Source organism: Camarhynchus parvulus, chromosome 13 (genome assembly GCF_901933205.1).
Source record: "Camarhynchus parvulus chromosome 13, STF_HiC, whole genome shotgun sequence".
NCBI classification, from domain to species: Eukaryota; Metazoa; Chordata; class Aves; order Passeriformes; family Thraupidae; genus Camarhynchus; species Camarhynchus parvulus.
This window is the reverse complement of record NC_044583.1, coordinates 7,445,783-7,470,323: the sequence shown is the minus strand read 5'-3', so window position 1 is coordinate 7,470,323 and position 24,541 is coordinate 7,445,783. Positions and strand designations below refer to the sequence as shown.

The window sequence follows — 24,541 nt, the reverse complement described above, 5'->3', positions numbered from 1 at the left end:
GGGACAAAGGGAGATCTGGGCTGGTGGCTGTGACTTCTGGCAGAGCCCAGGCTCAGCAGCCACAGGCAGATTGGTGCTGGAGAGCCTGGGCAGGATCCTTGTGGGATGGGAAAGGCTCCACAGAGCACAAGGAGCTCCAAGAGGAGAAAAACTGGGGACACATTTCTGAATCAAGCACCTTTCTTTGGTGGGGACACAGGGCAGGTTCATCCATGGATGGTGGCTGGGATGAAGGCACAGCCAGGGCTCCAGAAACAGTGGGGACCCCGCGGGGGCTGCAGCTGCCCCTTCAGAGAGCAATGGGGCCATCACTGCCATCAGCTCCATCCCACCCTTGGGAAAGGACATGGGAATTTGTCATCTGCTGTTGTGTTGGATTATTGACCCTGGAGGGATGTCAGGGTCCCATCACAGCACCCCTGTCACCCTCAGCTGGGCAGTGGGGAGAGAACATAACAAAAGGCTTGTGAGTCAGAGTAAGGACAAGGAAAACACAATCAGCAATTACTGTCACAGGCGCGATAGATTCAACTTGGGGAAAATTAGTTTAATGATTTAATTATTCAATTTATTGTGAATTAAATCAGAATAGGATAATAAGACATAAAAATTAAATCTTAAAACACCTTAGTCCCACCCCTCCCCTCCTCCCAGGCTTAACTTCACTCCTGATTTTCTCTCCTTTCTCTTCCAGCTGCAGCTGTGCAGGGATTTCCCCCAGGGCACTGCCATTGTTGCCAATGGGCTGGGCCCTGTCCAGAGCAGGTCCCTCTTGGAGCAGCTGGAGTTGGCTCCATCAGGCCTTGGGACACCTCCCAGCAGCTTCTCACAGAACCCAGCCCTGTAGCTCCCCACTATCAAAACCTTGCCATGCAAACCCAACAAACCTGGTGACTTTCTCATCACACAGCAATGCAGTTTTCCACCATGATTCAGCCTGAGCAAAGGTTAACTTTTTCTGTGATTTGAGCATTTTCTCTTCACTGATTTAGAGCTTTCCACCATGAGCACTGGGGAATCCCTGTGTCTGCAGGATGGGGCTCCTGCCTGCATCACCTTCTCCAGCATCACTTTTAGGCAGGGATCCTACCACCACCACCACTCATCCCAGCCCAGTGGGACAGCTCTGTGCATGCTGGTGGGGACCCACCATCCCTGGAGGCCATGGGTGCAGTCACACAGCCAGAGCAAGCTCCCTTGTCTGCTCTCCATAGCACAGCACAGCTCTCCACTGGCAAATCCCTTGCAAAGGTCTTTCTGTGTCAGTGACTTCACCTAACTTCATCCGGGGCATCTCGGATGAGCACCAGACAAACAAAATTACTCTCGGTCTGGCTACTCCCAGATTCATCAAGTGCTCACAAGTTGTTATCTGGTGGCAAGTTGCTGTTTGAGTTAGAAAAATCCCTATTAGTTATTACAAAACTCCAAAGTTTCCCAGCTCAGCGTTTCTCAGTGCCATTTCCTGTGGCAGCAGCGGCTGGTGGGGCTGGCAGAGCCCATGGTCTGAAAGCTCAGGCTGCTGCTCCCCAGGCAGGGCAGGATGGACAGGGCAGGATGGATGGACAGGGGAGCTCCAGCTCCCTGAAACTCTGGAACAGGGCCACAAACCCTCAGTTTCCCAGCAGGACCCTGATTACCACAGCACCTCCCCGCACACAGCCCTGCAGGATCCCACACTGGTTTGGGGACCCTCTTTGGTCAGGGGGGCCCCCAGCTCTCCACAAACCCCCCAGGCTGATGGCCTGCTCTGCCCAGGTTTGTCCCCACACGGCTCTGCCATTCTTTCTGTTCCTCCCCAGGTTGAGAAACCCAGGGACAGAAATCAGAGCGCAGCTGAAGGATGCTTACGTGATCTGGAGATATTCAAATGAAACACCAGAGAAGAACTTGCAGGATACTCAAAGGAAAATAAAAAGTGTTGCTATTGAAGAGTGTCAGAGCAGTGGGCTACCCAGTTTAACCACTTCCAATTCACCGTGTAGAGAAAGCCTTGAGATATGGAGAAATGGAGAATCCCCAAACCAGGTTTATATGTGACCTGACTCCTGCCACACTCATCTTACAGTGGAAATTTCATAATGCAAGATCAGAAGAAAATTTTGACTTGCACAAAAAAGACCTGTTGCTCTCCTAATCGGGAGCAACTTTGGAAAGTGCCTATAAGGGAAAAATAAGTTTTTCCTTCTGGTTCAGCAATTTGACAGTAATAAATTGAGGTGCTTCCTCCAGAAAAGTGCACACAGTTACAGGTCACCAAAGAATCCAGAGAGTAGGAGCTGAAGGGCTCCAGCCCAAGCAGGCCATGAGTATCTTGGTGCAGGTGCTGCTCACCCTCCTGGTGCTGTCAGCCTGCCTGGGTGACGTGGTTACTCCACGGTCACACACACTATGGGCCAGGACACTGAAGGAGACCATGAAGCTGCTGGAGAAGGTCCAGCAGGAGCAGGAGGTAGGGCTGGTTGGTGCTTTACCCACTGATGGGAGGAACAGATTGTTTCACCAGGCTTGGAGGGAGTGATGCTGAGCCAGAGGAAGGTGATGAGCACAGGGGTCACAATGGTCCTGGGGCCTGGGGGGGATGGATGTGGGTCTGTGTGTGCACATCAGGATGGATTTGTGCTGTCTGGAGCCTGACTGCTCCTCTCCTTTGTGTCTTCATCAAGGTTTCCTGTGACAAGATGAATGTGATAAATATTTTTGCAGATCATAAGGTAAGAAAAAACCCCAACCATGTAGCCCTGATGGGTGCTGGGAGGGTGCTGGGGGCCAGAGCAGAGCCCAGGGGGGTGGGAGGCAGGTGGGGAGCCTGGGATCCTGCCTGTCCTGGTGTGGTGCTCTGGAGGAGCAGGAGCCCACTGTGAGCCCCCAGCACAAACACTGGGCTGCCCAGCTGGTTCTCACCACTCCCAGTGCCCTGCACAGCTGCCCTCACCTTCCCACACCCATCTCCACCTCCAGTCAAAGCAGCATTGGTGGCTTCTGGCCACCCTGGGGACAGGGAGAGCCCAGAGGAAGGGCAGGGATGGGCACCTGTGCTTGGGCAGCAGACAGAGGTTTCAGCTTTTCAGAGAGAGGAACACCTCCCTTTGCCTTGGAGAGCTGTCACCAGTTCAGACACCCACACATACCTATTGCACAGCATCCTGAGAGCTGGGTATCCCTCTTTAGCCCCTTATCTGGGGAAGCCTCTGCAGCTAGCACAAGATTTAATAGCAGATAATAAGGCCTCTTTCTGCTCTGAAAACTGCTGCCTAAGCCACGCTCCCCAGCCCCTGAGTTCCTGTTTTCACAGAAAGCCCATGCCCTCACCTCATGAGAGGAGATGCCTGAGATGCTGCACAGCCCCACACTCACAGGGACAGACTGGTCACTTGTTTGAACACTGTGAAAGCTGAGATAGAGCAGGCAGCACTGGGAACAGCCCCCAGGGAAGAAAGTCAAATCAGTTTTTTATTGCCACCTGCACTGGTCATCTTCCACGTGTCTCTGATATAGGGCTTCTCAAAGCCCCTAATGAAGGCCAACTCTTCTCAGGTGCTTTTGTTATTCCTGCAGCCTCCCTGCCTGCTCAAACCAGCTCCACAGGGTCCCACATGCACACTGCAGCAGGGTGCTCCCTGTGTGCCACGCTGCCACAGCTTCTGCCAGGGCTTGACTCCTCCTCACCAGGGGAGGGATGGGACCAGTGCCAGCTGTGCACAGATGGAGCTGGGAAGCTTCAGGGAGGCTTTGGCACCTCAAACCACAATTTCCACCTATCCTTTAGGATAGAACTTTATTATTTGTAGTGTTTTAATCTGCTGCTAATAAGAGCAATAACTATGCAAAGGAGTTTTTAAAAAGCCATGTGTCTTCCCAGAGAGGTAACAATACAGAGATCTTCTGCAAAGCTGCCACAATTGCTCAGGAGACCAAGAGCTGCCACAGGCACCTCGAGGGCATTTACTACAACTTGCTCAGCCTGGTCCCAGAGACCAAAGCAAGGCACAAGGTGAGGCACAGTTCTTGCACTGCCCACAGCCCTCAAGCTTCTCCCTTGGTCACTGTTTTTGTTTTACTCTCCCACCACCCTTAGCAGCCCAAGCCAAGCTGCAGAATCCAATCCCACCCCAGCAAGCTTAACAGCCCTTTTCCCATTCCAGAAGCCATGTCCTGTGGCACCAGGCAGCACCACCTCACTGAAGAATTTCCTCAAGGAATTACACCACGTCCTCCAAGAAGAATTTAAGAGTCAGAAGTGAAAAAACACTTTGGCTTTTTAAACTATGACCTCATTTTTCAAAGATTATGTATAATAATTCTTTAAATAAATGTATTTTTGGATTAAATGTGCTGGCATTGTATAGGATGTTACACAAGGCAACAGTTAAGAGAATTCCAAATTTATGGAACAAGGGTAGTGTTGTGGTGGTGTTCACAGGGGTCCCAGGACAAGGGAAGAGATGAGGATCTGACTCCATGTTTCAGAAGGCTTGATTTATTATTTTATGATAAATATATATTATTAAAACTATACTAAAAGAATAGAAGAAAGGATTTCATCAGAAGGCTAGCTAAGAATAGAAAAGGAAGAAATGATAACAAAAGCTTGTGTCTCAGACAGTCTGAGCCAGCTGACTGTGATTGGCCATTAATTAGAAACAACCACATGAGACCAATCACAGATGCACCTGTTGCATTCCACAGCAGCAGATAACCATTGTTTACATTTTGTTCCTGAGGCCTCTCAGCTTCTCAGGAAAAAAAATCCTAAGGAAAGGATTTTTCATAAAATGTGTCTGTGACACAGTGTGACCAGGAATTGCCAAACAATCTGTCCTGCTATGGCATTAAGCTCATGCTAACATGAGGAACACAGATCTAAACCGAAAGAAAAGCCCAAGAGGGGAGAAGCCAGGCCACAAATGGGGCATGCTCCTGAAAGCTGGGAACTCCAAAGGACATGCTGGAGCTGCAAAGGGAGCAGCCAGGGCTGACGTTCCCTCCTCACTTCACTCACAGCCTATTTGATCTCTCTACATAAGCAGAGCCCTTTGTGGCCCAGGAGTGAGGGGCTGGCACTGTGCAGGGTTTGGTTCATGCCCTGGCTGAGGCACAGCACTCTGGGGAGCTGCAGACCATGGGGACCCTGGGGCTGAGCAGGCTGGGGGCACAGCCAGTGCCAGGCAGCACAGCTCCTGCAGCAAACAGAGCTGAACACTCCCAACCACTGCAGGTGAATTCCCACCATCTGCCCTGTGCTCCTCTTCCACAAGGTGCCCATTGCCCTGGGGCTTGGCAACAAGGCTCCAACACACACCAAACATCCTCCAGCACGCTGGGCAGCTCAGAGCTACAGAGGCACCTCACCCAGCCTTCCTCACACAACTGAGTTAAAAAGATATGCTATGTATAATGTTATTTGGAAAACATGCACACAGGTGGAATTAGGAATTAAGAATTTTATTTCATGGTATGAACATGCTCCAGGGACACAATATTGATATATACAGTATAATGAATTAGCTTTAATAAAACAAGAAATAGTCAGAAATAAACAGAGTTAAAAAAACAATAAACAGAAAGACAAATTATACAGAGTAGCAGTTTTTCCCTCTATGCAGGCCTGGCTAAGCAGAACTGTGGAGAAAGGTGGAAGCTGGACATGTGCAGACAGTGTAGTCAGTAAAAGGCACTAAGGACCATTTCCTCTCCTCTTAAAGGATTAGGAACAAGTTAAATATTAAATAATTCATTTGCACAACATTAAGCAAAAATCTCATTGTTAAGGTCAATGTTCTGGAATGAGGAGACTCTTCTGTTAGCAAATGCAAAGATGAGCACACATAGTGTATGTCATGTAGGATGAGTTTTGATAAATACCATAGAGCACATACTGACCCACAACAAGAAAGGCTGTATTAAGCTCTTTAAAGTCCATATAAATCAAATCCTTTCCTTATTAAAGGACATTATGGGCCCATGAGACATTCACAAATGGGCAGGGCTATAGAGAGGGCCCATGTGGTAAATCCACAAGCCAAACTCCCTGGTTTTACAAGAAATTTCCCAGAACTTCAACAAAATCCACCACTTAACAGGTGAGCCCAACTGACAGGGCACATGACCACGAGAGTGTTCCACTTTATTTAAAATCCTCTTACAGAGCAAATAATTTGTCCTCCAAGCCTCTGCAAGAGGAGACAACCAGTTTCTCCCATCTGCCAATTAAAGGTGTGCAAGTAATTACTTATGGTTTACCCCTGCTCCAAGGCTCACTTAAACATGCAGAGTACTAAGGTTTTCAGCAGCAGGACTGTTAGGTTAATTGTAAATCACATGCCTTTACATCTGAAGTATTTTAAATATTTCAATATTTTAAATGGAGTACCATGGTTCACAGCAGTATCTTGGAGCAACTGATACCTGTCAGGTAAAAGGATTTTCAATGGTCTTTCTGAAAGCACAGTTCTGGTTAACTCCTGCAAAACCAGCTCATTCAGTAAATGTTAGCACAAGAGAGAACATAAAAAGGAAAGAGAAGTTATCTCTGGTTCTGAGAACTAGTACAGGCCACAGCTATGCATCTATCTGCTTGGACTCAGAACTGGAAGACTTTAAGCAGCATTTAAGCCATTTTTTGTCTGGATATTTTGATGAGAAGTATGTATGGAATAAGAGATAATCCAATGCTATTCAAGCACATTTAAGATAAGGTCAGCTCTTCACAAGCAAAACCAACTACAGCTTCAATCAAGAAAGTTTCTGAGTATTTACCTCTAAATGCTAGGCTAGAAAAAACAAATGCTAGTGTTTGTATCTGTATGTTGTATGAATTCAGGTGACACTCCCTCCAATAGAGAGGGCAGCATGTTCTTCCAGGTCATGATCCTGAAAAAAAACCCATTAAAACACCAGGAAAAAGCTTACAACTTGTTTAGAATAGCACTGAATATATCCTTCAGAGCAAAATATGTCCTTACAAGACCAGTTTTAACTATTACAGATCCTGTCACAGACCCCAAGGTACCTCCAGATAACCATCATGACAGAAAGGAAGGGAATTTAATGTCTTTAAGCACTTCACAGGAACATTCTGGTAAAAGCAGATGTGGCTACTAGCAAGGACTCAAAACACCTGAGGAGCTGCCTTGTTTTCTGTCACACTGAAGGACTCCACTTCCCCTGTGAGCAATCACAGCTTTTAATCCTCCAGGAAACACTAAGATGAGGTCACAGCTCATCCCTCCACCCTGCACAGGAGCTGCTGAGACACCCACAGCTGTGAGGAGTTATAAAACACACACAGTCTGAAGGAGAAGCATTTTCTCTGTGACACAAAAGCAACATATTAAAGTGATATGTGTCTATTAGCAGCATAAATACCAAATAAAAAGAGCAGCCATCATAAATAAATGGTTATTATCAGAGACCAAAACTTTTTTCCTCTCAGAGCACAACCAGAGAGTCACACATTATACACAGGAACACAGCACCAGCTAGGTCAGGGGATATTGTTCTGGCAAAATTTGACAATTTCTTCTGTTTTACTAAAGGAGAGTCAAATTTATCTTCACTGTAGGGCAGTGGCCCAGTGCCTTGTAGCCAGGGATGAGGAAATAGAGCCACAGCCCCATGGCTGACACCAAGTCCTGGTGTTATTACAGCATCCTCCTTAAATCATCTCAGCTGTTCAGATTACAAAACTACTCACACAAAAATACCAGCCCTGAAGCATAAAAAGCTGCCAAAGTAACACAGCCATAAAAGAAGGAAAAAAGCTCTCTTCTGCCTTAAGATCCAAGGTCTCATTCTCCACAGTGCCAGCAGATCACAAACAAACTGATAAAAATAAAAGAACTATTAGACACCCATGGTCCCTTTTCAGAAATCTCAAGACTTTTGTGGTTCATGTTTTTCCTACCCAGCTACTTTCTCTGTACAGCAAGACAGCAAAAAGGGAAAAGGACTGTGTATTCAACACATAACACAGTGTGTTAACAGCCACGGTGAGGAATATTAAATAAAAGGATTTGATGCTCTTAAAGGTTTGCAGCAACTACATTCAAACACAGATCAGTGCAACAGAGGACAACAGTGAAAGCTGCCAGTTATGTGCAAAGCAGGGCATAAGTCAGATTTACCAGCCTTAATTTCAGGATTTCATTAACTGTTTTGAACTAACACATCTAGCACTTAAACACACACCTAGAACCCTATTTTCTATACATTTCTACAAGAATTACCAACAAGTTTCCCTGCACAACACATTTAATACATGGAATTTCACAACCATCAATCATACATACCAGTTTAATATTATGTTAATATAACATACAATATACAGGCAACTAAGGAAAAATACATTTTTTTAAATAAAAAAATTATAGCCATGTCAAACTGTGCCATCTCTTGAATTCCATATTCTGGCCAAACCTTATAAACTCACTGATTTTAACAGGAATTCTGACCAGGTGACACTACTGCAGCAGGGAATCAATGACAGCTCCTGGCTTGGCCGAGCGTTTTCTGTTTGGAGAGCAGAAAGGAAAGGGAAAAACAACACCACACACACATCATTATGCTGTCTAGAAAGACAGGGACCAGCCACATTTAAAGTCAAAACTACATGACATGACATGACTTCTCCATAAGCAAAACCAACCAAACAAAAAGCACAAGAAAGCATATGCTGAAATCTCCCCCAACAGCCCTCTCCTCTCCACTGGTACCAGTGTTTGCACTTGCACTGTGCCAGACTGGGTTAAACTGGGCCACCAAATGCAGCAAATAAAGCAAGGAGCTGGAAGAGGAGAATGCAGCAAAAGAACACCAGAAAATCCCATGACAAGTCTTTCTGGACAAGATTTAGTGCAGTTAACTTGGTTCTGTCACACCTGGCAACATTGAACTATACCATGCAAAAATTTTGTCCTTTGCCTTCTCATTAAGCAAATGTTTGAAGACTTGTGGTAAGTTTGCATATACAGACTTCAGCCTTCCCTTGGGTAAATCCCTCATTGCATATAAATACCCCACAGTTCTTCACCTTCTCCCTGTCTTGGGCCTGGATCTTCCTTTTGAAGTCCTCGGCCTCTCCAGCTTCATCAGAGATTGCCTCAAGCTTTCTTCAGTGTAGGCTAAGTAAACATGGGAAAGGTCCACTTCAAAGGGCTAGAAAAACACCAGAAAATCTCATAAGACAAAGTCATCAGAATAATTTTATGCACTCATCAATGGTGCTTTCATGATACTGAAAGACTCGTATCTTCAAAAGAAAAGAAAATTGAGATTGGACAGTTTGGCTCTAAATACAGAGCAGCAATCTCAGGCAGGACTTGGGCCTGTACAGTTCAATACATTAATTCAACAGTCACTCACATCTTTCTCTTTTTTATCCAGGACAGGTGTCTGTTTCCTCATGTTGTTTCCTGTATATGCAACACATTTCTGTAAGCAGAAAAAAATCTTTGTTAGTAAAACTGTGCACAGTGAAACTGACTACAGCTTCACCAGTTTCTTCCTGGGCTCAGTTAAACCCCTCAGAAGCTCACACTAATATCAGCTTGTACACAAGCCAGGCAACCATTCTTACCAGCTGCCACTCTCCTATGTCTTCATTCCAGTGAACGTAGTTCTCAATCATTTCCTACAAAGAAGTCAGGACAGTAAGTGTTAGACTTGCATAATCTACCCTCCAGGGACACTTTCCAGAACATACATCCTAAGGCCTGGACAAGCTGCTTGAGAACAGTCTTGATTCCTTACAAGTTGTTCCTATCAGGACAGCTACATCCTGAGCAAAAAAAAACCCCATTTATACTCTGAAGACCGCAGAAGAGAAAAATAGCACTCCCAAACTGTATGTACTGGAGAGCCCCCTAAAGCATGGGATTTCCATTATGCCAACACCATCAACACAGCAGTAAGCAAACACTGTAATATGGAAAAAAATGAAAACTGTAAAAATTTCCCTTTTCCCATTAAATAGTGTGCATAATATGTAAGCTCATTGTGAATTTTCTGTATACTGGAGTCACAAAGAATGTCAAAGATTTAAAAATCCACTCTTTGTGTTCATATCAGACATTAGTAGGTACAACTTCAAGCTAGAGGAAAAAAAAAGACTTTGAACAGACCCACTGCATGGGCACACAGTGAATATACCAGTTGACTATGTGGTCAATGTGGTTTTCTTATTTTTATAAGCCTTTAGGAAAATATGCTGCAAGAGAACTGAAATGAGCACAGCACAACTCCTGCCCCAGGCTCAGGTGCTTTGCCCTCACCTGGTAGTCCTGAGGAATGAAGTTGTCTATGATGAGAATCTGAAGCCGAAGCTCCCTGCTCAGCTGCCGAATGTTTTCCAGCAACCCTTCAATCTCTCTCTGATGCTCTTGCTGTAGATCTGCCATCTGAAAATAAGCCAGGCATTTGAGAGGCATCAGACTTATCTTAAGACATGGTAACAGCATCTTTTGTCTGTAGAAGGTTTTTGGAAAACAAAAGCAAATTCTGGTTATTAGTACCAGAATATCTCTGAACAATAAATCGTCTGAAAGATTTCAGCTCAGATGGCTGAACACAACATTAAGTTCTCAGTTTCATAAACCCAAAACTGGCCTTCTGCCAATCCAAGCTGATTCAGCTAAGACTAGATGAAGAGCATGAGACAAGTTGCATCACTGACAAGGTTTCAAGGAAAATCTCTGATCCCAAAAACCAAATGCATTTTTTATGAAACAGGAGCTCCAGCTACCAGCCAAAGATACACTGATCCAGTGACTGAGGGTGAGGTAACTAGGGCATCAGTCCTAAAGGACAGGCAGCTCAGAGCAGAGAAACCTTTGGGCTGAGCAAAGCAGGACATGGGGCTGCCAAAAAGCAACTTGCATTTTGTTTCAGAAATAATCAGCGGTTTTCCTTGAAGTTCTTGGTATCTTAGGGTGTCACACATAACCCTTCTCAGCCTGGCCTGGGGAAAAGCTCTACAACATGCTGTTCTAAAGCTCTAACTCCAGACTTAGTATTTTTGAATTATGTGAGCAAAATGAACAGTACAGAAAGACATTTCTAAATATACAGCATATTTTCCAGCATTACAAAGCTGATGGCTTACCCCTCCCAGCTCTAGTGCTTCCCAGGATCACTGGCTGAGGACTTTAGATACTGACCTCTGACTTGGCAGCCATAAGCATGGTCCACACTTTCTTCAGTTTTTTGGTTTTCCCCTGTGCTTCCTCCTGGAGGTTGGTGTACTTCTCCTCAATGTCCAAACGTTCTTGCTGTGGACAACATTTAGCACAGACACACACATTAACAATCACAGAAACTCTCTGCAACAGTAAGAACAAGAGGAAAAACTACTTGAACAAACAAAGCATTTGCCAAGAGCACAGAGCCCTGGCTGAGCCAGGCTCGCTCAGACCTGCAGGAGCTGCACAGCCAATAAGTGGCCTGTGGAGGGGTGGCTCCTGCAGTGCTTCCAGAGCAGAGCCCACCTGGGTAACACATCCTGGCGTGCCCTGCCATTGCTGCTGTCAGACAGCCACAGCAGATAACCCCACCTCCTTCTCCTCGAGCTCCTTGCGAAGCTGCTCTGCTCTCTTCCTTCGTTCCTCCAGTTCCATGTTTGATTCTTCTAAAAGCTTCTCTTGTTCCTCTGCTTTTGCCAGCAAGTCCACTCCTCCCACAATCACCTTTTTCTCTAATGCAGAGAGTTTCTCCAACAGGGACTGGTGCTCTTGCCTAGACAGACAGGTAGAGGTGAGACTTCCTGTTCTACCATGCTTGGCAGGCATCAGGTCGAGCTTGGTTTTATAGCCCAGACAGCACCAACAGGGCTGGAAAAACTTGTCCTGCTGCTGAGGGTTTAACTGAGGATGAGGCAGAGCAAATGAAAGCAGAACATTCCCCAAGCTCCAGCTCCCACCACTTTCAAGCAAAACCAAGTCAGCAGAGAAGTGCCTCCCACTGCAAGTGACCTCTGTGAGGGGCTGCAAGCACCCAAGTGACATCCCCAGGCTACTCAAGGCACCCTCTGCCCAAAAGGGCCCTGCCAGCACAGCAATGCCCAGAGGCAGCTGCTGAAATAGAGGGGAGTTAACAGAGATCAAGGCAGCTGCTGAAGTGCAAAGCAGGAATGCTGGCTGCTGCTGGAGCAGTCTGTTTGCACAGGGTAGTGTGACCTTAGCAGCTTTCTGGCTTCAGAACAGAGCACCCCTAGCCCAAAATGACATGCTTGTGACTGTGCTGCAGGACACCTGGCCTGTTACAGAGCAGTACTGCTGCTCCTCACAGCTCTTGGGAGATTAATTTATGTTTCTAGGCTATCTTGCACAACTAAGTAAAGTTAAGAAAAGAAGTGACAAAAGGATCGAAGTTTGTTTTTCCCATATACTCTATGCTCTCAAAACAGAATAAGCTCCTCTTTCACCTTGACAATAGCAAGGTGTTCACTTTCTGCAAAGTCTGAAGGCACCCTACCATGCATCTCCAGATATTTGTATGATTAAGGAAGGAATAACCCCCACAACCACACAAACTGCTCAGAGCATGGTACTCACTGAGCTTTGAGCAAGTCTTTTTCTCTCTTCTCCAGTTCAGCTCTGGCTTTATTTCTTTCTTCTTCTTCCATATCAAGCTTAGTTTCAAGAGCTTTTCTCTCCTCTTCAATCTTTGCTTGCATCTCTACCATCTTATCAGGGGAAACTTTCTTTTTGCCTTTGAAAGATATGGGGAAAACAAGCTGGTTCACTGAAAAGTAAAACAACCTCTGTATCACAGCATTTTTTCCAAGTTCAGATTCAATACTTGCAATTAACAAAAATTTCATTAGGTATCAGCTTCAAAATGGGCAAAGCTCAGCCCTTCAAATCCCATTTTAACATTGGCCAGTTGTCACCAGCTCCTACTGAGCAGCAATGCTGTGTAACTATCACTGGAACCTAATGTCCCCAAAATATAAAACATACAAAGAACACCTGGAGAAGGAACACTGCTTGAAGAGAAGCCCAATCTGGAAATCCTGATGCAGATCAGGCCAGAGGTCCCACAGCTACAAGAGCTCAGCTACCAAGAGTTACATACTCAAATTTCAGACTAGCATCTCTACTGTTCCCCTCATTCACTGCCCTCCTTACAGGCTTCCCCATTCCAAAGTGAGCACGTAGCTATTTTTAAGAAAACACTACTATGGAAATAGAGAAATTCAGAACAGCCCTATGAAAACCAGGCAACTAAAGAAACTTCTTGAGGATATTTGGTCTATGCAACAGTGACTACCCACAAATTTGGAAGTACCAAGGTTGGCTCTGGCTTAATCAGTCGTGTCTTTACAACAGCACTGCCACAGCAGCACACCATCCATGTTGTGTAGGGCTACAAAGGGAGTGGCCAGAGCAACTCACTGAACCTACTGGCCTAAAGAATTGGTCCCAAACACCCCAAATTTGAAACAAAGTGTGAGGCTGCTGCTCCTGAAAGCCACTCTGCAAGTCTTGAGCCAACTTTCATTGCAATCCTAGGACTGCTTAAGGCAGGTGAACATAGAAATCCTGGGGGGGGTTATGTGGAATAAGAATGCATTTCCTCAAATCCACAACACCTAAATATCTATTTATTCACAAGTGAATTAATAATTTTCTTGTTTTGCTTTCCAGACATGAAAAAACCCTACCCTGTAGAATCCAGCTGTACTTGAAACTAACAGGAGCCACTGACTGCCACCTGACTGTTTTCCATAGTCACAAAATGCACACAGAACACAGTCAAGGAAGCTGTTCAGTAAAAGGCTTCTCCTCCTCCAGTCTTCAAAATACTCAGCTTCATTTATATACATGTATTTTGTTTATAATCACATACACATTATACACATAAGCACTCCAGCAAAGTGTCCTGCATATGTAAACATGCATGAACATATTTTCACATCTGCATATATAGTTCCTCGTGTGCACAAGAGCTTTAATTAATTTTGTTGCAAGGCAAGGACTTCGCCACTACAGCAAACATCTTCACTGCCATCTGCTACACTTCAGAATCAGATAATAAGCACTTCTTTCTGGGCTTGTGGTGCAAAAATCTCTCACTAATTAGTCTTTGAGTAAGAAGCTTTCTGAAAGTGCTATACAGAGCTCAGCATAAGAGATAAGCCAGGTAAAGGCTTCTTATTATTAGGACACAGACCTATGTATTCTCAGTTTAGGGGAAAAAGGTGAAGTGAAGCAAGTTGTAAGATCATTTTACAAGCTTTGCAAATGTAAGGAGGTGAAAATCAATTACACCAACCTGCTTGATCTTGCATTAAGAGGAAGTAGAAAGCAAATCGCAGAGAGGCAGCAAACACATAAAAAGAGGAGGAGAGAAAATGTTATTGCTTTGATCATTTTGGACAAAGATCATCAGCACCAGAACAAACAACAAATTTCATATTCATGTTTCTAAGGTAGAAAATATGAGAATCATAACTAAAAACCCCTCTATTAGAGCAAACACTAATGCATCATGTTATGCTAAAGCAGAGACTGTGTCTGTGCTTCAGAGTGCTTTGCAAATCCAGGATATTCTTCAGCTCACTCTTGTATTCTTCTGCCCATTCAATGCAATGCTGGATCTAAACACAACATTAGGAGCCAGCTGCAAGGATCATGACCTAAGAAACAGTTAAAGGGGGTTGATTTCTCCTTCAATTAACAAACTTAATGCTCCCCACACTCAAGAGAGCCAATTCTGTTATATTACCTGTAAAATATTAGCATCCAGAATACATGTTCTAAGTTTTAACCAAGATTTCCAAGCCAATTCTTTGCAAGATACAAGACAGTTGCACACAGGGAGTCTCAACACAAGATTTCTCCATGTAATTACACAGGGGATTAGTAGGTTAATTTGCAGTAACTGGTGCTTCCATAGAGGTATAGAGCCACTTTTGGTTATTCAAGCAAGTGCAACAAAAAAGGCAGGATAGGAAAGGGATAATGAAAGACACCACATGCAGAAGGGTCACACTAGAGGACAGTTAATATCCCAAACCACAGAAAGCTACACTTATCCTCACTGCCAAAAGCCCAGCACAACTTCCCCTGCAGAGCTGTCTCCAAAGCTGCAGGAGATGGACTCATCCACCTGCTGACACATCAGCAGTTTGCTATTAACTGTCCTCATCCAAATAAAACAGGTTCCAAGCAAGCTTTAAAGGAGCAGGATTGAAGCAATTCCCAGGCCACAGTCATAGGATCTCCCCTGGGTTGTGTTCCCTCTAACCCTGCTACCACCCATCTCCGAGCTAAAGCTTTCCACTAACAGTGTAAAAGGGAGTGAACTACACAGCAATACTTTCCAGGGTCTCTCCACACAGGGAGAAGAGTGGTGTGCTTCTGTCCAGCATAAAAACAACACCAGGTCAAGTCCCCACAAGCCAAGTCCCAAGATGTGATTTGTTTCCTCAATTCTCACTGACTATAGGTTTTACAGTCACAGTGACCTCTCTGCCCAGGAGCAGCCCAGACTTTTCTTGCTACTAGACCAAAACCTGCATCTCCTGGTCCTCTGAACTAAGTCCCACAGAGATCAAGAACTTAGTATTATGGGGCACTTAAACCCCAACCACCAAGGATATTTTTTAAAGTATCTGCAAAAATAAAGCAAATCAACCAAGCATTGCCACATTTTCTTTGCTAGTATAAGCCTCGTGCTGACTGACTGTTCTCCAATACTAATTTTGAGAAGGCAGAGTCCAATATAATACAGAATACCTATCTAGCAGTCCTTTTAATGAATTCATATTGTAGCAATTCCCATAAAAAATTTAGCTCGGATTTTTTCCCCTGTATTTTAAAAGGTGCATTTAACGCATGCTGCAAACTGGATTTTCTTAACCTACTATTTCTCAATTACCTTTAAATCTTGCTCAAGCAGCCTACTACATTGTTTCCCATTCTCTCTCACATCTGACTAACAATGTGCACATTGAGTAACTGTTTCAAGCATGGAAGCAGCAAAGGAAAGGCATGCTTTAGCAGAGTTAAAGCTTGAGGTTTATCTTTCCAACAGACAAAGCAGGGAAGAGTGCAACATTGCAAAATGGAGTGTGCAGATTATGGAAAGGCCAAAGCTTAAAGGACTTAAGAGCTCCCACTCACTAGTGAAGGACTTATCCAGAGGTTTCTCTATGACAGAGCATGTGGAGTCTGAACTACTGCTGCTGCTACTGCCTGGAAAACAGAAATGCGTCCCACAGAAAAACCCAGAGAGGAAGAAACATGCAGATGGGAAGTTAGTTCTAAAGGAAAGAAACCCAGAAGAGCCAGCAACCTAGTTCAAAAAAGCACAAGTTCCCATTAGGAAGCACTTGCTAGGATCCCTCCCAGACTCAGCTTGCAAAGCCACCATTTCCCAGCACAACACTGCATGCTCAGAAAGACATTTCAGTTAAACCCATCTTAATCAGACTACAGCTTAAAACAACATGCCAAGGCAGCTTCCTTTTCAAGCAACAACAGCAGAGAACACCAGATCATAGTGGAGAAGGCTGTGGATATCTGCCATAGCAGAGGATTCAGTGACCATGAATCCTTTCCAGTCTTACACACATGGCAATGTGCACTTCTCACTCTGGAAGGCAGAATCCGCTTACACAGGGACAGCCAGTGTGTACTCCTGTGAAGCAGCTCCCTTAGGGAACTTAACTAGAGTAACTTGTCTGGGAGTTGAATAAGTCAGTTATTCACCCTCTACTCCTTCCAAGCAGCACTTTCAAGGTGGTCTCCTCTTGGGAGGAGATTTGGGCAGGACATTTGGAGACAGTGGTCAAGTTTTCCACTTCTAGAAATAACCAAAAGGTGAAAAATGAACTTGTTACAGCTATCACCAAAGGCATGGCAAAAGTAATTTATGACTACTTGGACATACCAAAATGAAGAGAGTACACCCAAAAGCAGGAATGCTTTAATAGGAGTTTTTTTCAACAGATGTGGGTGCTTCAGGACAGGAAGGCAGATTGAATGTCAAAATAAGTTTAGTAGAGAAGCTGGAAGTTGGGATGTAGCACTGGGCTTGATTTCTCTACTATCCATGAGGAATCACCAGCAGGGTTCTAGGAGAAGAGCAAGCTCCTAAGAAGCCACAGCATCCCATGGTACACAGTGACCTGCAGTTCCAGGTTCAGCAACATTCCCTGGAGTTTAGATTATACACAGCAGTTTAACACTGATGTGGGACAAAGGAAACTCTACCATGGGATTTTCAGACTGCTCCCAAAAAAAGCATGTGCAGCTCCATTAAGCTTTTCAGTCAGCACAAAGACACCCAAAGGTCAAGTTTTCCCTCTATCAACATAAAATAGGACACCAGTAGAGTCAATTACTGAAGATCTGTAAGACAGATGAATCCTTTGCCTAAACCACAGCCAGAATTCCCCTCCAATCATACCCATGGCTATAAAAACCACACCAGCCTACAAATGATCTTTGGTGTCTTCTTCCTCCCACCTCTGTAAGCAGGGGAAGTTCCACACCACCACAAGCCATACGCAGCCACCTTGCGGCACCCAGGGAGCCACCACAGAGATAATGTCAGGACAAGCAGAGCTACCCGAGTGGAAGCAGGTACTACACAACAGCTACCCGAGTGGAAGCAGGTACTACACAGCTCTGGAGCTGTCCCTCTGCACACACGGCACCAAAGGCCTTTGTTTCTGGGAGAGGCATGATAATTGCAGCGGCATAGGGCATCTCACAACTGCTCTTGTCCCTGCCTGGCTCTGGCTACACTTCCTAGAGCAGCTTGTGGGTAAGAGCAGACTGCTGGCACTGACAGGAATCTCTGCTGCCTTACCCCGTCGCTTCTTCCGCTTCTCCTCTCCAATCTCCCCATCGTCATCCTCCTCTTCAGAATCGCTGGTTTCAGAACCAGAGATCTCTTCCCCTAGAAGAAAAGAGTGTGCTTTTATCAAAAGCTTTCCTTCACTTCATATCAGCTTGTTATTCTGACAGCAGCATTTATCCAAACACAGTAGCGCATGACATCAGCTTATGAGTACCTGCAGAAGTCCTTAACTGTTGCACAAGCAGACAGCTTGCCATGGCTCAGGAAACTTAAGGACAATCAAGATAAGCAACTGAATGCTGCGATGTCAGTGTGTATGTATTAAAGCTCAAGAGGCTACTTTTTATGGAAAACAGAGCATCTTTGCACAGCTGAAGCTATGAAGTTTTCCTAGCAGGATTCTACCATACCTTCTCTTCCACCTTACACTTCCATCTCAGAGGAAAGAAAAAGAAAGAAGCATTACTGACCACTTCCTGCTTCTCCTGAATGGGGCAGACAACAAACAGCATGTCATGCTGGAGTTACTGCTACAGCTGTTCTGTGAGTACCTCTGGAGAGAGATGTTGTGACATCTGGTCACTGTTTAGCAGCATCCCTCTAGCAGGGTCACTCCATATTGATGGACTAATAAGAGACATAAGGCTATGAAGTTACATGTCTTAAAGAGGCTTCTTGTTGCTCTACAGTGTTTAGAAACCCAGCTCCAGCTCCACAAATTTGGTTCAATTTTCCTCTTGATAAATGCATCCCTCCTCCCCAGTCAGAGAAGTGTGATCTGTTGTTACAGTTCAGTTTAATTCCCTGTACCATGTCAGCTGTGCTTGCTAGGGAAACCCAGGAAAACCCGGGCACAGTGATCCCAGCCCAGAGGCCACCACTCATCCTAGTGCCAAGTGCCACCTAGCGGGAAAGCTGGACCCCCACGAGCAGCCTTAGACACCTCCCCTGGCATCCAGCAGGGCAAACAAAACCAGAACAGCGACCTGCACCAGCAGCTAACCTCATGTGATACATACTCAAGTAGCAAAGAATGCTCCCATTCAAACAGAACAAGCATAGTGCAGAGAGGAACACAAGGGGGAAGGAGAGTCTCACCTTCTTCCAGTTTTTTCTTAAGCTCTTCAATTTCTTTTTGGAACTGGCGGAGCATAGCATCCTTGGGATCCTCATTAATCCTGGCCTTGTTCTTTATGTTCTTGGCTCTGTTTGCATACCTGAGAGTGCTGATGGTCTCATCATAGTTGTAGTCTGCTGGTCCAATGTTTGCACACTGCAACATGTGGATGACAGTGTCAGACCCAGCACAAGGCACTGCAGGAACCCAACCCCAGCTCTGACAGTCTCACACTGCTACTCTCACCCAAGCTTTCCTGCTGCTTCTACACTGAAGCCACTTTTGACTACCCAAGCACAGGTTCTGTTTGATCTCATGCATGTATGTACACATGTATGCTGTGTTTAGAACCTCATCTATAGAGAGGCAAAGAGAAAAGATAGAAAGAGATGCACACAGAAGGTTCTCTAAGCTGCAAACAGCTTAGGATTAGTGAGGTAAATGCCAGGCTGTTCAAGTCACTATGATATCCCTGCAAAAATGCAGCCTAACAGCTGGAACTGGAAAGGGCATCTCTCTTAGCTCACCATCATGGTTTTGGAGTTGCCTCCCAGGGAGTCCTGCAGCAGCCGGGTGAGTTTGGAGTTACGGTAGGGCACGTGGGTGCTCTTGCCGTCCACCAGGGCAGAGATAACATTGCCCAGTGTGGAGAGGGAGAGGTTGATCTTAGTGGCTTCCTTCAGTCTCTGCCCTGTGGCTCCAGTTTTTGTCTGTCTTTCAGAACCCTGCAAAGGGAACATGAAGCAGGAGTTAAAACAGATCCTCTAATACATCTCCCTCGAAACAGGATCAGCTACATGTGAAATCTTGCTAGCAGCCATGTCACTAACCACTTCATCCATTATTAGAGAACCTGGCTAAGTATCACAGACATTGTTAAAGAGACAAGGCAAACAAGTCTTTAATAGAAGCTTTCAGTGCCAGCAAATTCTGGATTGCTTAAAGCAATGCAGCTGGGAAAATGGAGATTCTCCTCCCCATGAACAAAAACATTATGAGAAGTCAGTCAGCAGTTAAAAGGCACCCCAGCTGGAGCTGCCAATTGCCATCTACAGCCCCTTCTATCAGCAGAGAAAGAGCAAACAGCAACACTGCAATTATTTTAAAGAGTTTCATAGAGCATCCTATATACACATCATGTAAATAAGTTAAAATGCATTTAAATAAGTTGAATGCCGTTAGTCTCACTTTTTCTGCATCTTCCCCAAGGAAAGGTACCTCAGTGTAAATCTTGGGCTAAAGCCATGTTTACCAGCATAATTACATTAGTTCATAGTATGACACTGAGGGAAGGAACCTGTAAGTGATGAACAACATGGTCACAACCCTCTAGAAAAACCTCAACAACCCAAATCAAGTGTCTTGCCAAAGAGCTGGCTGGTCCTACTCACAGCAAGGTCAACGAGGTGCAGCTTGCCCATGCGCACGTGCATGTTGCCATCCACACCCTTCTCACTGCACTCGATGGTGATCGTGAAGATGGCGTGCGAGCGAGAGCTGTGCTCGTTCATGTTTGTGGCACCAACAGAACCTTTCAACAGAGAAAAAAGCAGTGATGTCTTCAGAGTTAATCACATCTTCTTCTAACTCTTCCTGCTCTCAGAGGAGACTCATTCCCACCTCTTTGCCCAACCCTGTATTTCAGAAGATGGCAGAGGGATGCTCAGACTCAGCAGCAAAGTCTGTTCTTGGGCACTGAAGTTGCAGTACACTTCCAGCCTGGACTAGCAGAAGGTCCTGCAGCCTGCTACAGCTCTAAGCCAACCACAGACTCCCAAGACCAGCAACTGTCCTCATCGGTTTAAAGATCAATAGCTTAAGGGGTTCATAGCAGATCCCTGAAAACAGTTGTATTTTGGGAAATAAGAACACAGCAATCCATGCCAAGGGGAACTGGAATCAGGACTTTAAGTCATTAAATAATCTGAGATTAACTAAGAAGTCTTCCAGAACATAAATTACCTCCCACTTGCAGCACAGGGCTGATGTTCATCCTGATCAGAACTGAAGTGGAAAAAGGACCAAGAGACACACAAGCAGTTCTGACAACACTGACTGCCCTCATTGCATCCTCCCTTTGCTGATCCCCACTGGCACTGGCCAATGTGGGAAGCACAGCCTTCTTTGCCTGCACAAAAGGGGCTTGGGAGGAGATACCCTTTTTGTTCTGGTCAGCCAAACACTTTTCCCAGCAAAAGGACTAGGATCTCCTACTGTGGTCTGGCAATCAGACCTTTACTCTGTCTGAGCTATAAACCTGCCCACAGCAAGGCTACGTACGGTTCTTGTGGCCCAGAGTCATGATTCTGTCCATATCATCTGCATTGTTTACAACATAAGCTGAAAGGTCTTTGATATAAACTCCCACATCAGGCCTCTCTTTCACCTAAGAGAGAAACAGTTCAGACTGAGCATCCCTAGGAGATCCCCCACAGCAATTCTAGTGATACTGTAACAGTATAGTGCTTTACTCCTCCGTTTTCTGGCTCGCACATAAAACACTCCACTTAGAGCAGATAAGGAATAAAGACTCATGCATGACAATATGCTACAGTTTTCCTCTGTAAAGACATGATTTTTAAATCCCAGTCTCCAATTCTCAGGACTGCTGAGGGGCATTCGGGGTAGAACTGCAGGTATGAAACTGCCTCAGGTGGAACAGCCAATTTGTGCAACTGACCAAGTGGAAGATATTTAAAGAAGCCAGCAGTGACACCCAGCTATTGCATTGCAAAGGAAAGAGGACTGCTGAGGAGCCCAACCTCCCACTTCCCTGCAAGTGCTTCTCTGAACTTTAAAACAGAATATTGTTCTGATTCAAAACAAACACCACATTCAGAAGAGGAGGCTCACCTCTAACCTCTGTGTCTGGTCCTTTCCCAGCAGGTCCCGCACTTCCTCGTTGTAAATTTCCAGGTAAGACACACGAACTAAAAACCTGCAGATGAACAGCTGGGTAGTTCACTTAGCAAAACATTTGCTGAAGTCCCACAAACACAGTCACAGAGCGCAGAGAAAACACTGAAATACCAACACAGTCCTGCTGCCCCTCAAGAACTGCCCACGTGGGAGCCTTTCATCCTGGCAGAAGCACCATTTCTGTTGTCATTGTCAAGGTCAGGCTCCTGCTACCCATGGACTCATGTTAAAAAACAAAAACAGAAGCAGTCAAGGGAAGGCATTTACCTTGTATCCCCCTCTGCCTTGGCAATGTGACCAAATATATGAGCAAAGGAATTGGGAATGATGCCTCTGAGCTCAGGAACTGCTCGGACCCCTTCCATGGTGAAGGTTTTGCCTGTTCCAGTCTGCCCATATGCAAAAATAGTACCTGAAGGTTAAGATAAAAGATGAAACATTAAGAAGTTGAGTCTTCTGTAAACTCTAACTGCAGTTTTACTTCACCCCTTCTTAGCCTGATAGCACAAAACACCTCTATTTTCATGTAGTTAAAATTTTCCACCCACTCCAGTAGCTACTGAAATACAAGGCTGGAGTAACAGAAATGCTGGGCAAACACAACCTATCTGCTGCTTAATTCAGCCAATCCAGCCTGCAAGATGTCTAATAAAATGTCAGCTGGTTTTAGAAGTGCAGAGTGACTAAAGCATGGAATGCTAGTACACTTCAGTTCCACTGGGTACTGAAATTGTACAGTGAGGAGCCACTGAGAATTCTGATAATGACCTAAGTGCATATCTTTTGCAAAGAGAAGATAAAGGATAACAACATGCGGCTAAATGACCTCAGAGGAGTCTCCTTCATCACCCATCTACCACTCTTAATGACAGCAGTGGGTACAACCACGGAGCACTCAGAACCGCCAGTGCCTTCAGGCTATTTTAAGTTAGAGGCCACAACAGACATTATCTGGGGCTACAGCCCTCAGAAGGTGAAAATCCCTTACACAACATCAGCAGGAATTTTAACAAGGCAAAGAATAAGAGACAGGATGGGATCATTCCCTTACAACAAGGGACTTACCATTGTATCCCTCTAGGACAGAATCTATAATTGGTCTCGCTGTTAAATTATAGACATCCAGCTGTTTACTGTCTGGTCCAAACACTGTGTCAAATGTGAACGTCTTAGGAGGCTCATTGGATGAGTCTGTTTTATGGACAGTGATGGTTCCCCTCATCTCATCCACGTTCACTGCCATTTTGTAGCCCGTGGCCTTCTCCCGGTCATTGAGAGGCCGGCAGCGCACAACCACCTTGACATTGTCACAGCTCTCCGGCCTGTCCGGCTTCTCAGGCTTGTTAATCTGTAATCATTTAAACAAAAATACACAGCCTGTAACACTAGTGTTAACACAGAATCACAGAGAGGTCTGGGGTGCAAGAAACCCAGTTCCACCCCCTGCCATGGGCAGAACCTTCCACTGCAGCAGGTTGCTCCAGCCTGGCCTTGAACACTGCCAGGGACAAGACAAGCACAGCTGCTCTAGACAACCTGTGCCACAGCCACCCTCACAGGGAAGAGCTTCTTCCTAATAGCCAATCTAGCCCTGCTATTTCCCACGATATAACTACTGTGTGTTTAAGCACAAATACTCTTGAATCAGCTTGGGCAGCTACATCTCCAGAGGATCATGAACTTGGGGACTTAAAACCAGCACTGGTTTATAATTAAAGCTGAGAGGATTATTCAGGCAATGGGATCTTCTTCAGTTGGCCAACATGGAAACTGAATGAGTAAACCTTGCACATTTCACATTCAACATTATCTAAGAATTTTTTCAAGAAACAATTTCACCACGCAATCTGCAAGAATTTTGCTGGAATTCAGTGCAGTCATGACATTCTTTTTCACTAACATTGACTATACACTCACAAACCCCACAGAGCACACAACCAGATACCAGGGAGTGCTGGCTGAAGGGAATTCATTTTAATTACAACCCTCAGTGCACACGCTTAAGTTGAATCCTTTAGAATACCTGAATGTTGTATTATAAAACCTCACATTCATTTTCTTTCATATAGTTACCAAAACAAATTTTGAAGCACGGCTGATGAATCTAGTTAAGAGACACTCCCGTGGGCTACAGGTGCTGCAGCTCAAGCGTTTAACTGCTCCTAGAGCAGCTATCCTGGCTGTCAAGCCAAAACAAACCCTTTCCAAGCGCCTCTCCCTGCAGCTGCCACCTGCCCCGATTCCTCTCAGGCCTCAGCAGCGGCTTTTGCGTCCTGCTGAACGCAGAGAGCGGCTCAGCCCCACTTGGGCGGGGGAGGAACGGCACACAAGCCGCCAGCCAAAACCGGGAGCGGGATGCGGGTGTCTCCACGAGTCCCCGGGATATGGGACGGGACCCTCCGGAGCGGCCGGACCGCCACTCCCCGCTGCCAAGGTGCAGCCACCGCCCCGCATCACCCCCGGCCCGCTCGGCCTGACAGGCACCGCCCGCCCTGCGCCTCCCGCGCGCACATGGGCACGGAGCCGACGGGCTCTGCGAACCCCGGGCGTGGCGGGCAGCGGCGTGCAGTGCCCGGACGGCCCCGGGGGCCGCACCCCGCGTCCCCCCGCGTCTCACCGGCATGGCGATAGCGATGGCGGCCGCAGCAGCCCGGGCCAGGCGGCGGCACCGCGGAACAATAACAGCACCGCGCCTGC

At 45.7% G+C, this 24,541-nt stretch overlaps 1 protein-coding gene across 4 annotated transcripts; it reads right to left on the bottom strand.

Moving 5' to 3' along the window:
- Nucleotides 1-2,138: 2,138 nt before the first annotated feature.
- Nucleotides 2,139-24,541, bottom strand: KIF3A (kinesin family member 3A). Of its 4 annotated transcripts, XM_030957359.1 has the most exons (20): nt 24,462-24,541; nt 22,910-23,192; nt 22,112-22,256; nt 21,779-21,863; nt 21,206-21,311; nt 20,317-20,456; nt 19,453-19,650; nt 18,907-19,081; nt 17,818-17,907; nt 16,125-16,196; nt 14,272-14,280; nt 12,549-12,705; nt 11,550-11,730; nt 11,157-11,267; nt 10,272-10,397; nt 9,578-9,631; nt 9,364-9,432; nt 9,032-9,156; nt 8,432-8,511; nt 2,139-2,671 (listed from the first exon to the last, which is right to left on the bottom strand). In XM_030957359.1, the coding sequence occupies exons 1-19, from the start codon at nt 24,465-24,467 to the stop codon at nt 8,463-8,465; spliced, it is 2,181 nt and encodes a 726-aa protein (XP_030813219.1). In that variant the 5' UTR covers nt 24,468-24,541; the 3' UTR covers nt 2,139-2,671; nt 8,432-8,462. The 4 variants fall into 4 exon arrangements, with proteins under 4 accessions (XP_030813219.1, XP_030813218.1, XP_030813220.1 ...); XM_030957358.1 differs by lacking the exon at nt 2,139-2,671 and having other exon boundaries at nt 5,430-8,511; XM_030957360.1 differs by lacking the exons at nt 2,139-2,671; nt 16,125-16,196 and having other exon boundaries at nt 5,430-8,511.